At 34.1% G+C, this 16,602-nt stretch overlaps 1 protein-coding gene across 7 annotated transcripts in view; it reads right to left on the reverse strand.

The window, feature by feature from the left end:
* NOL4 (nucleolar protein 4) overlaps window positions 1–16,602 on the reverse strand; it is a 313,852-nt gene that overhangs the window by 231,670 nt on the left and 65,580 nt on the right. For 5 of the 7 annotated variants that reach the window (XM_056138036.1, XM_056138035.1, XM_056138034.1 and 2 more), the window contains exon 2: window positions 11,551–11,700. In XM_056138036.1, the coding sequence (XP_055994011.1) occupies window positions 11,551–11,700 (150 nt within the window). Of the gene's footprint in view, window positions 1–10,690; window positions 10,754–11,550; window positions 11,701–16,602 lie in introns of those variants that run through there. The other 2 variants (XM_056138041.1, XM_056138039.1) reach the window with 2 other exon arrangements.

Raw genomic sequence — 16,602 nt, forward strand, 5'->3', positions numbered from 1 at the left:
ATCAAACTGTGCATTAGAGCCTAAAGAGCACTTAAAATTTTATGTTTGGAAAAATCTAAGACTATAACAAGAGCCAAACTGAGTAATAATGTAGGTAGAAGTGAATTCTGAGCTATCTGCAAGCAATCTGAAATCACAATGCCCATTAGCCACTTAAAACAATATTTTCCAAGAGTTTAGTAGTACAGGTATAAATAAATTCATTATATGTCATAAGAAAGCACTCAAATACATTCATAATATAAATTATTTCTATATCACTTTTTAAAACTGATCACAGTGCACTAAATAGACATGACGAGCTATGATACAAAATGTACAAAATACTAGTCTAAAGTAAAGGACTATATTCTAAACGCAGATAATTGCTGGAGTTTATACAAGAAAACAGGTGGTAAAGTTTTGAATGAACTGGCAAATCTGAAGTGGGTCTAAAGCAGGCAGGAAAATTTTTGACAGTTTCCATCAAATTTTAGCCAAAAGGTAAAGGCAATTTTGAAAGTTAAAGCAAAAACGAGAGGAACAGAAAGTGGGGTGCAATAGCATCAGTAAATATCTGTGGGGACTGTGGGATATTACAAATGCACAGCAAAAGTCTAAGACACTCAGTCTGGGTGAAGGTCCAGAAAAAATACTGAGAAAAATAGGAGGAAAATATAGGTGTAATATTCCAAGACAGTACATTAGTAGATCAAGGTGTAGGCAAAAAATAAATAGCATTAATTTAACATAATTAAAATAAACATTTTGGAAATGATTTTTGTTCCACTAATTACACTTGAAATTTAGCTGTATTGATTTGCAAAGAGCTTTATTTGCCTGTTTTCTTTTCTATAATGATGAACATCTTTGAACTGCATTTTGCTATAATTAAAAGTCATCTGTTGAATAACTGCAAAAATATCAAAAAGAGATATGGTCAGATAAGTTGAAGGTGCATCCCAAAAGTTTTGAGAACTCTTTTTTGGTATCACTTCTTATATTAGAATATTTTCCTGCTAAGGAACAGATTGTCGTAAGAGCATTTTTTTTACTAATAAAAAAAATGAGCAGATGGGCATTTAAAAGTTTTTCTTCATACATATTTTCTAATAGTAAAATTAAAAGAGTCAGCAAATATTGCATGTAAATAAAATGACTCAGAAAAAGCAAATGTTTATATAATTACTTGCACCGTAAAGGATGACATTAAAGAAATATAATAAAGAAAAACAATGCAATTGTACACATGAGCAGTCTGGATATTTACTTGCTTTCTCATTTTTTTCCAGGGGAGTATTGTGTTTCCTTAGAAATTACCAATTTCAAGACTTTAGTTGCTGTAGTCACTCAGCGTGGTCAAGAATTAGCCACCCAAGGACAAATGGAAGGAAAATGAAGATAGTAGACTTCTCTGCAATGTATTCCATAAGTTTGGGAAGGCAAAGTGAGGTGATAAAGATGTGCCATGGATAAAATTTGCTGTCTGAATTCTTCAACCACAGAACAATTTGCAAATAAAAGCACCTCCCCACCCCCAAGATTCCACTTATTTATCATTATGTGTGATTTTTGAAATAGTGGAATGTCATTTTGTTATTTCACTAACAGGGGCTTATTCTCCTGTAACTTAATAGTAAGTCACAGCAAGATAAGTTAAAGTTACGCTCCAGGGGCTGGAGCGATAGCACAGCAGGTAGGGCGTTTGCCTTGCATGCTGCTGACCCGGGTTCGATTCCTCCGCTCCTCTTGGAGATCCCAGCAAGCTACTGAGAGTATCTCGCCTGCACGGCAAAGCCTGGCAAGTTCCCTGTGCTGTATTCAATATGCCAAAAACACTAACAACAAGTCTCACAATTTGTTGTGAGACATTACTGGTGCCCACTCGAGCAAATCGATGAACAATGGGAGGACAGTGCTACAGTGCCACAGTGCTAACTTAATAGTAAAGAAAAAGGATATTAGAAGGGTGGAGTTTTGGGGGCAATGCCAAATGTCTTCTCCCTTCTCATGCACAATTGAGAGATATAGCTTTAGATTATGCAATGATACATTACTCATAGAGTAATAGAACAAAAGATATGCTTACTTGAAAGTTCTCTCCTGAAGAGAAAAACCACACCCACTTAGAAATTTCTTGGTTCATTTCATTTTCATTTCATTTCATCATCCTGTTATTCGTCGATTGTCTCGAGCAGGCCCCAGTAACGTCTCTTTCATCCTAGCCCTGAGATTATATTCAAGGCTATTTAGGAGAATGAGACCCATCATTGTTACTGGTATTTGGCATATTTGGCACGCCACGGGGAGTTTTCCAGACTCTGCCCTGTGGGCAGGCTACATTCGATAGCCTGCAAGTTTGTCCAAAGTAGAAATAAGACAATAAGATGTCTTAAAAAAAGTTCTGATAAGATGTCAAATTGGTTCAAATTCCAAAATTCTCAAAAGCAGCATCTAGTTCACTGTATCATTTCTCTTGGTGTTTACCTCTTCCATTACTATGTTTAAAGAACAGATATGATTAAGGTATGTCTTGACTGGGAGAATACAAACCACAAAAACCAAGATAGAGACTAGAGAAGATGCAATGATGAACCAGGTAAAGGTTGGTTTCATTTTACTATAATAAAACTATTATTATGATAGTGAATAATAATGTCTAATTTGAGAAAATCATAAATGAAGTCATGGGTTGGTATCATGCATCTGCTAAAACCAAACCACCAAGGAGCACAGATGATTTTAGGAAAAAAGTAGATCTCATATTATCTGGTGAAGAGAAGACTGCTTATAGCTTGTGACAAAATCCACAGACAACTTTTTAAAAAATAGACAACTTTTTCAAAAAAGTGTCAATTTAAATGTTAAGCACAATTATTATCTCAAAATACATATTACTTTGAGCACCAAAAAACCGTAGAATAAAATTTGTAAATCACACTTATATAATTTGGTTAACATGTTTGAAACTCAAGTATGAGCTGAAAGCTGGAACCATTTTATTTCTAATACCTCATGCTAGTCTCCCATATCATATTCCTTCTTCATATTATGATACATCTATAAATAAAGGTCTTAATATGCATTAAATTTAATAAATACTAAATATTTTATTCATTAATCCATTAGAGTACACCGGAATAACCTGTGGGCACGCATGAGAAATACCTACTTCTAGCATTAATTTGTTAAACCTGCACTAGCTCATTTCCACCACAAGGGTGCACTAACGTAGCAATTTACTAGGCTGGACACAAAGAGTTAATGTAGTTAGCGGTCTCCAAAAGGTTAATTCCCTCTTAAGAAAATTCACTAAAACAGACCTGTTCAATACTATATATATGTATATATGTATATATATACATATATTAATGAATTGGTTTCTTATTAAATTAACAGTGAGCCAGTTTTGGTGAGCTCATTGTGAGCTTATTGAATCAGTCACAAGAAAAACTATTCTAAATTTATATTAAACAATTATTTTCAGTAAAATGTACTATTGTGTGTGTGAATCATATTTACATGTAGTCAGTTTTAAACATTTAAAGATCAGCTGCGAGAAGCCAAACACGTGTATGGATTTGTATCTGATAAAATAAGCCAATGTGAAGAAGAGTAAGCGATGCATTTATATCCTGCCTCAAGGATAATAGTGTAATTTAACAGACCATCAATGTTTTACCTATAAAGCAAATGGGAAGCATCTGTATTTAATAATTTTTAAATCTTATTCAGTGTCTTCAAAATTGCACTTTTCCAAGGCACTCTTCAGTGTAAACATGCAGTGCAGTTTTCACAGCCCTGAGCTACATCTCAGATCTTATTGCAATGTCTATTTATAGTAAGAGCTCCTTATCTTTTAGCTGGTATCAAAAAGGCAAGGCTTTCTCAAGGCATGGTGAATTTTTTCCTTCAACTACTTATTAAATACTTACTAATGATCCAGGCAGTTTTCTAAACTGTGCTCAAATCACTGTCACTGTCCTCCCGTTGTTCATCGATTTGCTCCAGCGGGCCCAGCAACGTCTCCATTGTGACAATTGTTACTGTGTTTGGCATATCGAACACTTCACGGGTAGCTTGCCAGGCTTTGCCATGCAGGCGAGATACTCTTGGTGGCTTGCCAGGCTCTCTGAGAGGGGCAGAGGAATCAAACTCGAGTCGACCATGTTGGCCGTTTGCAAGGCAAATGCCCTACCCGTTATGCTATCGCTCTGCATTGTGCTCATATAGTGGCATGAAAAATACATATAGACCCATCAATCAGGGTCTAAATATGATTCTGTGAATATCTAATCTAGCCCTAAAGAAAAAAATAAACTCAAGGAAACTCACGCAAGTACTGTCAAATAGCTGTGATTGAATAGTGATTTACTTGTAATCTCTCCTGGATGTACTAGTTATAAAACTTAATTCCACACCACCAATTTATTTCATCATAGTACCACTGGGTTTGTACTAAAAAAAAAGTCTGTAAAACCATTTGAATTTGAAATAATTTGTTTTTTCCTATATCTACTTGATATTCATAAAAGCTGCTTTTTACTGACATTTATCACAACAAAGTGAAACAGTGTCGCCTGCATAAAAATGGCAAAACCAGACATTTTATTTTTATTTATTCTTTGCATTAGGTCAAGGAAGATGAATTACAGGCATGAAATTAATTTCCAAGCCCCAGAGAAAATTTTCCTCTACCCTTAGCATCAGTAAACTTCTATCTGTAGCTTTGACTTAGAGGCAGGACAGGGAATAAATCATAAAGAAAGTGGGAAGAGACACATACTCATGGCATTTTTATATTTATTAACCGATTCTGGTAAGAGTAATACTAGGAAATCTAGCAAAATTTCATAGTATTTAGTCTACTACTTTCACCTATTTCAAAATGATACTCTCATCTTTAAGAAACACTGAATTAAAAATCATTTCTCCTTGTGGTAGATATTTTTAAATGAGGACTTCATCATTATACAGAATGAGTTTTAAACTTCTAATTATCAGGCATCTAGGAATGTGGGTCACACATGTGCCACACTAGGATTCACTCAACCAAGCGTGTCCCATTGCTTTCGAGGATGTCTATGGCTTTACCAGTGGCAGGCCTAATATTTCCTTCTGTGTGCTTCCTAATACTTGAGTGGAATGCAGCTGGTCATTGGGAGACAGAAATGTATTTGTAAAACAATCACATGAAAGTGTCAAAGGCTATTGGAAGTCAAACTGATTGCCTAACTTCTCTTATCCATAGATATTTTAAATCCATATGCAGATACAGAGGTCAATGGCTTAACCCAAATCAATTAAATTTAACTTAAAAACTTGAAGCATTGTGATAGGGAAGACAAAAAATATTTGGAAAACAATCCTGAGACTAAACATTGAATTAAATAGATAAGCCCTATTCAACAGTGTAAAATTCAATAAATTCTATGAAACCTTATTTCAGGGGGCTGGAGAAATAGTGCAGCAGATTAGGCACTTAACTTGCAAGCAACCAAGCCAGGATCAATCCCACCCATGTTTTCCTGAGCACTGTGAGAAGTAATCTCTATTGATCCCTAAGGATAGGCTGTTGTAGCCCCCAAACAAACAAAACTACTTCAGACCAGAGAACTCTGAGAAACACTGATATTCATATGCTAATTAGACCTACAACAAAGACACTAAAGAAAACAATAAACAAAAAAAATCATCCTGTTCAGGTCTAGAGTACTGGTAACTGAGGAATAGTCAATCTGTTGGTCTGAGGCTTAAAGTTTTCTTATGAACTCCAGGAGCCTTTCACCAAAAAGTTTCACTTGTTTTACTGCAATTCCCCCCCCCCACACCCTAAAACATACACATACCCCACCTTTTTTTCTTTTTAATTTTGAGCCACTGTCAGCTGTGATCAGGGCACATTCCTGATCTGTGTTCTGGGATCACTCCTGGTAGTGATTAGGGAACCATAAGGCAAGCGCTTTAACTTCAGTACTATCTCTGGAACCAGATCACTGTTTTTAAAAATTGGAGATATGAGCTCCAAAGACTATAGGTCCTTTTCATTATTATTACAGTCTCATCATCATTATTATGTCTAAGAAAGTTTCTAGATGATGGAGACAAGGTTTCTACCACTATACCTTAATTTTCAGGGTGTTTTATTGGGGGCGGGGGGTGTCGAGGCTTGACACACCTGGATATGCTCCACTTTGAGGCTTGGGAAACCATATGTGGTGCCAGGAATTGACTTAGGATCAGTCACCAATTAGGCAAGGCAAGTGCCTTACCCACTGTATTATCTCTCTATCCTCTGTTCTACTTTACTTTTTGGTTAATGTTTTTAAAGAAGCGAGATATGGTCCTTATGTTTGAACATACCTTGTAGAAACCAATGGTTACTATTTTTCACTATGTCCCTTACATAGTATAGTAATGACTTTTCACACATTATTATCATTCATAAAGCTTCCTGTATAGTGTAAAAAAAACTGAAATATAACTGTCTCATTTATATCTGAATATATTCTGTTTGGAAAAAGAAAAAAACACCTCCGGCTAAATGAATTTCTTGAATTTTTATACCACAGTGCTGTTTTTATACCACAGTAGCTACAAATCTCTCTTGCAGTACTCTTTACAATAACCAAAATCTGGAAACAACTGAAGTACCCAAGAACAGATGAGTGAATAAAGAAACTGTGGTACATCTATACAACAGAATAAGGAGCAGCCATTAGGAAAAATTTAATCATAAAACTTACTTTAACATGTATGAAAATTAAGAGAGTCATATAGAATGAAATGAGTCAGAGGGAGAAAGAAAAACAAGAATGATTGTACTCATTTGTGTGATATATAAAATAAAGCATAGTATGTGAATAATACCCAAGGAGAGTCGAAACAAGAGTCAGGAGGACAGATCCATGCAGAAAGTTTGCCATACAGTAGGTGAGGGAGTGCAGTTAGGACAAAGAATGGACTGCTATGACATGATATTTGGAAATGATTACTCTGGACAAGAACCGAGTGCTGAAAGGAGGTAAAGGGATATGCATGATACCCTTTCAGTAGCAAACAACATTACTTAATCTGAAAATGAGAGAGAGAGAGAGAGAGAGAGAGAGAGAGAGAGAGAGAGAGAGAGAGAGAAAGAGAAAACAAAAATGTCTACCATAGAAGCAGGTTGTGGGGATGGGGCTGGGAGGAACTGGGAACATTGGGGCCAGGAAATAGGCACTGGTAAAGAAATGGATGTTGGAACATTGTACAACTGAAACAATCAATCATCAACAGCTTTGTAACTGTGCATATCACAGTGATTCTATTAAAATTTCAAAATAAAGGGCTAGAGTGATAGCACAGCGGGTAGGGTGTTTGTTCTGCACACGGCCAACCCAACTTTCAATTTGGAAACAGAGAGGTCGCACAGATAACTTTATAAAAAGAAAAGGAAAAAAAATGATGCTATTAAACCTTGTAAATATTCTAAATCTTATAGAACAAAGATCTTTCTTTATAATCTTCAGAGCAGGATATCACAGAAATTCTGCATGATGTGCTCATCTTTATGGTATATATCACTGAAAATATTCATATTTAAACAATGTTTAACATGTTTAAGAATATAAATTGGAAATTAACAAACGTTGGGAAAAGTGAATGAAATATTTGACATCTCATAAAATTTAGCTATTAAGGGAACTCTTAAAACCTTTGAAAATCTATTTTCAAGTTTTCCATCAGGTCAGTGAAATCATGGTTATGAGTTATCCTGAGGGCATTCATGCACCCACAGGATACACAACCTGTTGGAACTACATAAATACATACCAACACAGAGATAGGTGAGCAAGCAAAGTAGATCTATAGTTATAGTTTGAGCAATGGGAGAGCTGTGCTAATTGTCTTGCTTGCCCTTCCACCTCTATCACCAATGAATATGAATGTGACTCAATATAGGATAAAGAATTAATCCAAAATTCATCATATTGCTAGCCTTTATGCATATTAAAACTTATTTAATCATATCACTGGACATATTATTTTTCCCCTCTACATAAGAGGACAAAGTAAGTAATTTGATTATGCTGGCGATGCAGTAACTTAGTTTAACAAATTCATAGACATCAACATTAATGAAACCTTGTTACCAGAACAATCTTTAAAAAGGAACGGAAGGAGCTATGTTGAGAGCACAGCAGGCAGGCTATTTGCCTTGCACGCGGCTGATGCGGGTTTGATTCCCAGCATCCCAGATGGTCCCCTGAGCACCATCAGGAGTAATTCCTGAGTGCAGAGCCAGGAGTAACCCCTGTGCATTGCTGGGTGTGACCCAAAAAAGCAAAAATAAATAAATAAATAAAAAGAAACAGAAAATGCTATATCTAAAATCTGAAATCTGAAACACTTGCACCCTTTTTTTCTCGAATTAACACCAGTATTCTGATTTTACAATAGCAAGGGAGAATTTTGAAACTTAATCCACTTAATTAATTAATTACATTAATTAATTAATTAATACATTAATTCATTTAAGTTTCAAAACAAATAATTTAAGAAATACAAGAAAAAATTAAAAACATTTATTTTTTAAGGAAAGATTATTTAAAAAATATTTCTGAAAAGGCACACATTCTTAGCTTGCACTAAAGAGTAAGTGGCAAATAACAGAGTAAAGAGTGGTCTAGTCCCTGATGATGGAGATGAAACAGAAGCTGAAAGAGTTAAGGACTGGAAGACAAGAACCTACATTAGATTTTATTTCTTATGTGACATCATTTATTTTGTAGTAACTTTCCAAAAGAATAAAGTACAAATAAATGTGATAATTGAATTATCTCCACCTCTCTTTAACTCTACTAATGTAGATAAATAGGAGTTAACTGTAGTCATCTTTTGCAAGGGAAACTTTCAATACACCAGTAACAGTTAATATATACTTAGGGACAAATGTAGAAAAAAGAAAATACCTAAGACACAGTAATCAATGACTGAAAAAAATATGGTAGCCATTACATATTCCTAACATGTGTCATTTTATGTGGATTTTCCAATAGGACTCATGAATAATCAACTATATAACCTCCAATTTTAGTTATAGTCATATCAAATTACAATACGATTTAAATTACATAATGCCTAGATATTTCAAGGAATGATAAACAGCAGATAGATAAAAACAAATAGCATTCAGTTAATCCTATATTAAAGGGCCACCATTTCCTGCAGAGTGAAAACATAGAAAGATTTGCAAAAAAGGGGGAAAAAAAGGCAAAGGAAATAAAAGACTACTAAATCTATTGAAAGTATTGTTATACAATATGACACGATTTAATGATTAGTGGTGTAAGTAGGGTTTCTTGGCCATGTAAGAGAAGGGAGAAAAAGGTCAATAATCATAACCATGCATGCTCAATGAGCTGTTGTATTAGACATAGGAATAAACCTTAAAGTTAATGGGATCCATTATAATTCAATGGGCACATAGCTAATTCAATGACTAGTCAGTTTAAGCATTTGTATTGAAAACTAAACACTGACCCAATAGTCAAGGGTCCTAATAGCATCAATCCATTCCATTTTTAACTGTATTTAGTTTTATGCCCCATTAATTGAACGTTTTCATTAATTTTTAACATTTGGCTTAAATTCATTGTAAAATTATGTGCATAGTTTTGCCTGCATTGATGCTGTTTCACTTTTTCCACAATGTATTATTATATACCATGAAATGGAAAAATTTTCTAATTAAAATTCAATGCAGAGATACCACAAGGCAAAGGTTAGGCCAATAAAACCTTTGTGATATTAGAAAACGGTAAGAATACTTTAATATGGAAATAAGAATACTTTTTTAAAATTTTGCAAAAGGAGAAGATCTTTATTCCCAACAGGAACAAGTAATAAATTTGATGTATCTTTCAAAGTTGATACCCTGAACCCAAAATGCAGAAATGGTACTCATAATGTTAATGCAGTGATACATGTTGAAAACATGTTTATCAGTTTATTGAAAGTATTTAGCATGCATAATGGCAATAAGTCACATTCCCTAGAAAACAGGGGTAGAAGGAGAGATTTAAGTCTATGTAATTGATGTCTCACTTCAGGAAATACTCATAAAAAATAAGAGTATTTCAAAGATCATATTTAAATTGCTTTTGGCACCTAAGCAAATTTGGCTGCCGTACTACTTACAATGAAGACACTTTATTTTTGCTTTTAATTTAATACCACTGAACTCATATGTTGCTACATTACAAAAGTCCTATCAAGTGCAGTAAGCTATTTCATGAAAATGAATTATCATAAAAATTCAATTAGTAATATTAGTACTTCAAGATATAAATTTTCTATCAATATCCAGAGATAGAACCCTGGCAAAGGAGACAGACAAAATGAGCATGTTCAGTAATATTAGTCTACATAAAAATATTTTTAAGAAGATTGTTGTCATTAGCATGATAAGAATGTCTCCTGAGATATGTAAGTCAAAAGAATGTTTATGTGGCAGAATTATGTAAGGAAAATTACAATAGTGCCTGCCCACAAACCATGCAATTTGGAAACAGCCAAGAAACAAAACCATAAAGAAGGAGAGATAACATGTATTAGGGGTTATTGTGCAACTATAAAGATTCAATATGAACCTGGAAATATAGCAAAAAATAGTTATGGAAAAGAAGCTATTTCTTATGCTCAGTAGCTAATTTTCAAACATATGTACCTGTATTTGAAACTTTGAGCATTTCACACATTTTTCTGTATCTGAAAAAAAAATGGATCCAGACTGATATTGTGTATCAATATAACTAAAAACAGTTAATATAAAGGTAGCCAAAAGCAAAGTTCAATAATATTTCTAAAAAATATATTATTCAATTTCTGGTAAAGTATTTATGATGTACATTTAGTTAATATTGGAAAAGAATAATTTACTGACCAATTTTCCTAGAAAGGATGAAATACCTATATTATTTCACAAGCCTATTTCATAAAACCTTCATAAAATATTTTCATAATTTTTAAAAATTTTAATTAAAATATCTAGATAAAACTTTAATTTTTTAAAAATAACATAACATCATTTTGACAACATGTTTTAGTGTCTTATAATTATCAAAGTCTAATATTTAATATAAGGTGATATAAGAAAAATACATAAAGTATTACCAAGTGACTAAAATATCAAATAGGAAATGAATAAACATACTAATTCACTTGAAGGGAAACAAATGTAAAAATCATGGTGGTAATATAAAAATTCATATCCTAGTCCATAATTTAAATTACATGAATATATCTTGCTATTATTGGACATTTGTTTGGAAATGCCACATTACATATATTTTAAAAAAATAATTAAGAATGCTTGAGATAGGTTAAAATATATGCAATAGACTTAGTGACATTACTATCAGAACAGAATTGACAAAATTTATACTTTAAACATTAGGTTTGACCATTACATGGTCCAATTTAGGAAGAAGACAGAATATAATTAATCTATTTTAAAAACATATATAATATAAAATTCAAAAGGTTGATTTTATTTTCCTCTAATTTTTTAAATATATTTTAACTTACTGCTTTGTAAGTTCTCTTTTGTCCAGCATGTTTCCGAATTTGTTCTCCATTTGGCCCTGTTTCCACATGCATAGAATAGATAATGTCAAAGAAATCTTCAACCACAGCTACCCGACGTAAGGACAGTTTCTCATCTACCCCCACGCCATCCTGGAAATCAAAGCAAAACAAACAAACAAAAAATCAATAAAGAACTGTGCATTTAACACATTCAGTTAACACATAAAGTTGGTTAAATAAAAATATTTTGATAGATGGGGCAAAACACTGTGAATGAAAAATCTATCATTTTTATAAGACTCAGGGGCTGGAGTGATAGCACAGCGGTAGGGCGTTTGCCTTGCACGCAGCCAACATGGCCGACCTGAGTTCGATTCCTCCGCCCCTCTCGGAGAGCCCGGCAAGCTACCGAGAGTATCTCGCCCTCACGGCAGAGCCTGGCAAACTCCCCGTGACGTATTCAATATGCCAAACACAATAACAACAAAGTCTCCAATGGAGACGTTACTGGGCCCGCTCGAGCAAATTGAAGATCAACGGGAGGGCCTTTACTTTACTTTACTTTCATAAGACTCAGAACTTTAAGAAATATGAAAAATATATGTGACATAATGATCTTTTCCCACAAATACTATCTCTAAATTTTTAAGCTGATCTATCAGCATATCTTTTCTAAATTCTTCTAAAATTTACACATCAAGTTTTCTTGCCAATTATTCTGAAATATCTTTAGGTCTAAAAATTTTTCATGGCAGTCATTTAATTCTGATTCATTCATCCACTCACTATTTCTTGAGTTTCTAGGTACTGGAAGATGCTATTACAGAGAATAAAATGGATATCTATCCCTTAAAATTTTTATAAAAAAGAAAATATTTCTGAAATGATTTAGATATTAGTAATAGACCCTGTATTAGTAGGTACATTCAGTGTTGCAGCTTAAATGTGTGAGTTCTAGGAATTATCTAGGTGCAGACTCTGGAAATTCCATGAAAATGTTTGATTATGTGTAAATCACCCAAATGTCTCAAAATTTCTATTTTCTCAAATCTCTCTTTTCCCAATGCAACATAAAAAGTGAGTTTACGTAATTTATGTGAAAATTCAATTAATTCACATATGGATGTTTAAAACTCAATGTTTAGCTTTTTCTTTTTCATTTTGGGTCACACCTGGCAGTGCTCAGGGGAACCAAATGCATATGAGATGCCGGAGATTGAACCCAGGTCAGCCTCCTGCAAGGCAAACACAGTACCTGCTGTACTATGACTCCAGTCTCTCAACATTTAGTATACAGTGAACACTAAAAAAATGAAGGATTTGGTCATTTTTATATACATGATTTTTTAAATCAAAGCAAAGTATTGTACAGTTTGAAGAACAGGGATACCACTTCTTGCATAAGTAAAATTTTTGGAAAAAATATCATTTGAAGTGGATAGAAATAAAGAAAGGCATAAGCCAGACAGTAAAAAGCAATCAGCCAAAATTTCCATAAATGGGAGTTAAGAATTGGACTTAATGGTCACTGTCCTCCTGTTGTTCATGGATTTGCTCAAGCAGGCCCAGTAACGTCTCCATTTGAGACTTTGTTGTTACTGTGTTTGGCATATCGAATACATCACGGGTAGCTTGCCAGGCTCTGCCGTGTGGGCAAGATACTGTCGGTAGCTTGTCAGGCTCTTCGAGAGGGGCGGAGGAATCGAACTCGGGTTGGCCATCTTGGCTGCGTGCAAGGCAAACACCCTACGGAAGATAATCTTACATGTTAGCAACATGAAAGTTCCTAGCTTGTTTGCACACAAGCAAACTCATATACACACTGTTTTTCCTTGGATCCTGAAGCATAACTGAAAAATTCTGAGTCACTATACAGGGCTGAGAAATAGAACAGTGGAAGAGCCTTGCCTTGCATATGCCCAACCTGTGTTCAATCGCTGGCAACACATCTGGTTCCTTGTGCCTTATCAAGAGTGATCCCTGAGCACAGAGCAAGGAGTAAGCCCTGAGCATAGCCAGGCATAGCCATGACAAAAAAAGGTAAGAAAATAATTATGCAACAAATGAGATAAATAACAAAATCACCTGCCAGAAGTAGTGCATACAAGTGTGCACAGTGAAAATTGTAAGTAAGTCATGTGGTATTTCATATTTTTGAACGAAATTGATTGGTTTATCATTTATGATGCTCCATGTTTAGGCATATAGCTTCACACACCTCTACATCCTGCAACCGCACCAGGATGCAGTGCCATTTAAACCATAAATCCTCTCTTCTCTCACATCCCCCTTATCCCCAAATAACCATATTATTTTTCAGAGTCCAAGAGAGCTTTCTGTTTTCTGTTGTACTTTTAGTTTTTTTGTTTTGTTTATATTCCAAATGACAGACAATCAGTACTTATCTCTCTCTTGTTCAATGTATTATTGGATTCAATTTGCCAAAATTTTGTTGAGGATGCTTACATATGTTTATTAGGAGTATCAATCTTATTTTCATTTTTGTGCTGTTCTCCTCTGATTTGGGGATCAAATATTCCTCAGCAAAACAGGGATAGGATAGAACAAAAATTAAGTGAATCCAATTGGTAAAAGAAATTCAATTATGACTATTTGCAAAGCACATTATAATATGTAGAAATGCTCGGCACACTACTATAAAACTCTTGAACAAAATACATAAATATAGTAAAGTGACAGGCTACAAAATTAATTTTAAAAAAAAGCTGTTGCAATTCTATATGCGAGCAATATAATAGAAGAGAATGGAGTAAAAAGAATTCCATTAGAAATCAAGTCCAAAGAGTATGTAGGATTGTCATTAAATTAAAGTACATAGAGTTTACCACCGTCACTGTCCTCCCGTTGTTCATCAATTTGCTCAAGCGGGCCTACTAACATCTCCATTGGAGACTTGTTGTTACTGTGTTTGGCATATCGAATACATCATGGGTAGCTTGCCAGATTTACCAAAGACTAAAATAATTGTATACAATGAAAACTATAAAACACTGTTCAAATAGAAAAAAAACCCAGATGGAAAGATATTTCACATTCATGGATTGGAAGAATAAACATTGTTAGATGATCATCCTACCCAAAGCATTACATAGATTCAGACAATTTCTATTAAAATCACAATGATGTATAAAAGGGATTAGAAGATATGTTACAAATTTTTATAGAATAAAAGAACCCCTAAAATAAAACCAAAACAACCTTATCTAAAAGAATTAAGAAATTAAAGAAATCATGCTCTTTAATTTCAATCAATATTCAAAGCTTTAATAACCAAACAGTAAGACAAAATATATTAGACTAAAATATGAAATAAATAGAATGAGAACCAGAATTAAATTATCACACATACACAAAATAAATTTATTGTATAGAACAAAAGATCATAACCTAGTGAAATAAAGTGTCTTCCTTAAAACTAGATTGTCCTGTGTAAATGAAAGATGCTGGATTACAGTCACGCAATTATACAAATAACAGCTTTAAAAGATTTTAAAGATGTTTACAAAGGAAAATATATATTTACCAACTAACAAAGGGGGCTCTGACAGGAAATAAACATATTATAAAGCAAAACAGAAAATATGTATCCATAATGAATGCCCTTTAGAGCCAGAGAAATAGAGGAGCAGTTACAGCACTAAACATCTACCAAGTCAAGAACGGTTTGATGCTGACCACCACATACAAATGATCTCCTAAGCACCGTCAAGAGTAAGCTCTGGGCACAGAGTCAGGGGTTGGCCCTGAGCATGGCCAGAAGTGGCTGAAAACCAGAAATAAATTAAAAATGAAAACGAAACAGGAGTCAGAGTGATAGTATAATGGGTAGGGGGCTTGTCTTGCAAGCAGCAGACCTGGATGAGATCACTGGCATCCTAGATCAGCACCCAAGTAGTGAAGGGGTGTGATCCTTGAGTGCAGAACCAGAGTAAGTGCTTTGCAAAGCAGGCTGTGGCTCCACAAAATTTTTTAAAAAGCATATTAATAGACTAGGAAATATAGAGGTAGAGATCATCTCACTGATTATTAAAAACATCCTTTATATGTTATCTAGAAGAAATATATATGTATCCAAGAATGCAATGGTTAAAGTTAAAAAGATACAGCTACTGGTTAAGGAAAAAAATTAAATAAGGTATTAGTAGTAAAATTAAATTAAAAATTAAATATGTGTATTAGTATTAGAGAACATGGACTTTAAACATTTTAAAAGTTACTAAGTAAAAATTTTGTAGTAGAAAGGGGTTAATCTACCAGAAATGCATAATATTTATGATATTCTATATCAGTTTAAGTGACCCTGCAGTGGTTCTGGTGATATCCCAACATTGCCGAGTTGGAACACACAACATCCTCAGTTCTTGCATTGAAATTTCACCTGTTTAACTAAGTGTTATGGGTAATGACCCTGAGGACCCAAATGCTCTCCTGGAGAGGACCATACAATACATGAATTTTAAAAATTAACATACAAGGGTCATAGACATAGTGCAGTAGATAAATGGAGGCCAAGACTGGCTTGAAACCCAAGGCCTCAAGCACAAAGAGAGACACCTGAACACACGAGGAGTGGTCCCTTAGTATGGCCAGGTGTAATCCAAATCCCTCGGCAAGAAAGAAAAATAATGAAATTAACTTCGTTGCTTGTATGCTTTTTATTTCAGATTTGAGGGCAATACTCAGCAGTACTCAGAGACTATTCCTGATCCTGTACTCAGGTGTAACTCCTGGCAGTACTCAGAAGACCAGACAGGATGCTTCATATCAAACTTGTGTCATCTGCGTGCAACCTTACTTTGTGTATTAATTCTCCAGCACAAAAAATTAAAATTTATGCATCAAATTACAGAACTTGAAGTTCTACATATATACCATGCACATCAATATTGAAAAACTCACAGAACTAAAAAGAAAATTATCCAATGCAATAATAAAGATTTCAAATCCCATTTCAAAAACTGAAAAGCAAGACAGAAGGTAAATAAGGACATTTAAAACTTAACACTCATAAAAAACCAAATATGCATGCAA

The sequence above is a fragment of the Sorex fumeus genome, unplaced genomic scaffold (genome assembly GCF_029834395.1).
Source record: "Sorex fumeus unplaced genomic scaffold, SorFum_2.1 ptg000128l, whole genome shotgun sequence".
NCBI classification, from domain to species: Eukaryota; Metazoa; Chordata; class Mammalia; order Eulipotyphla; family Soricidae; genus Sorex; species Sorex fumeus.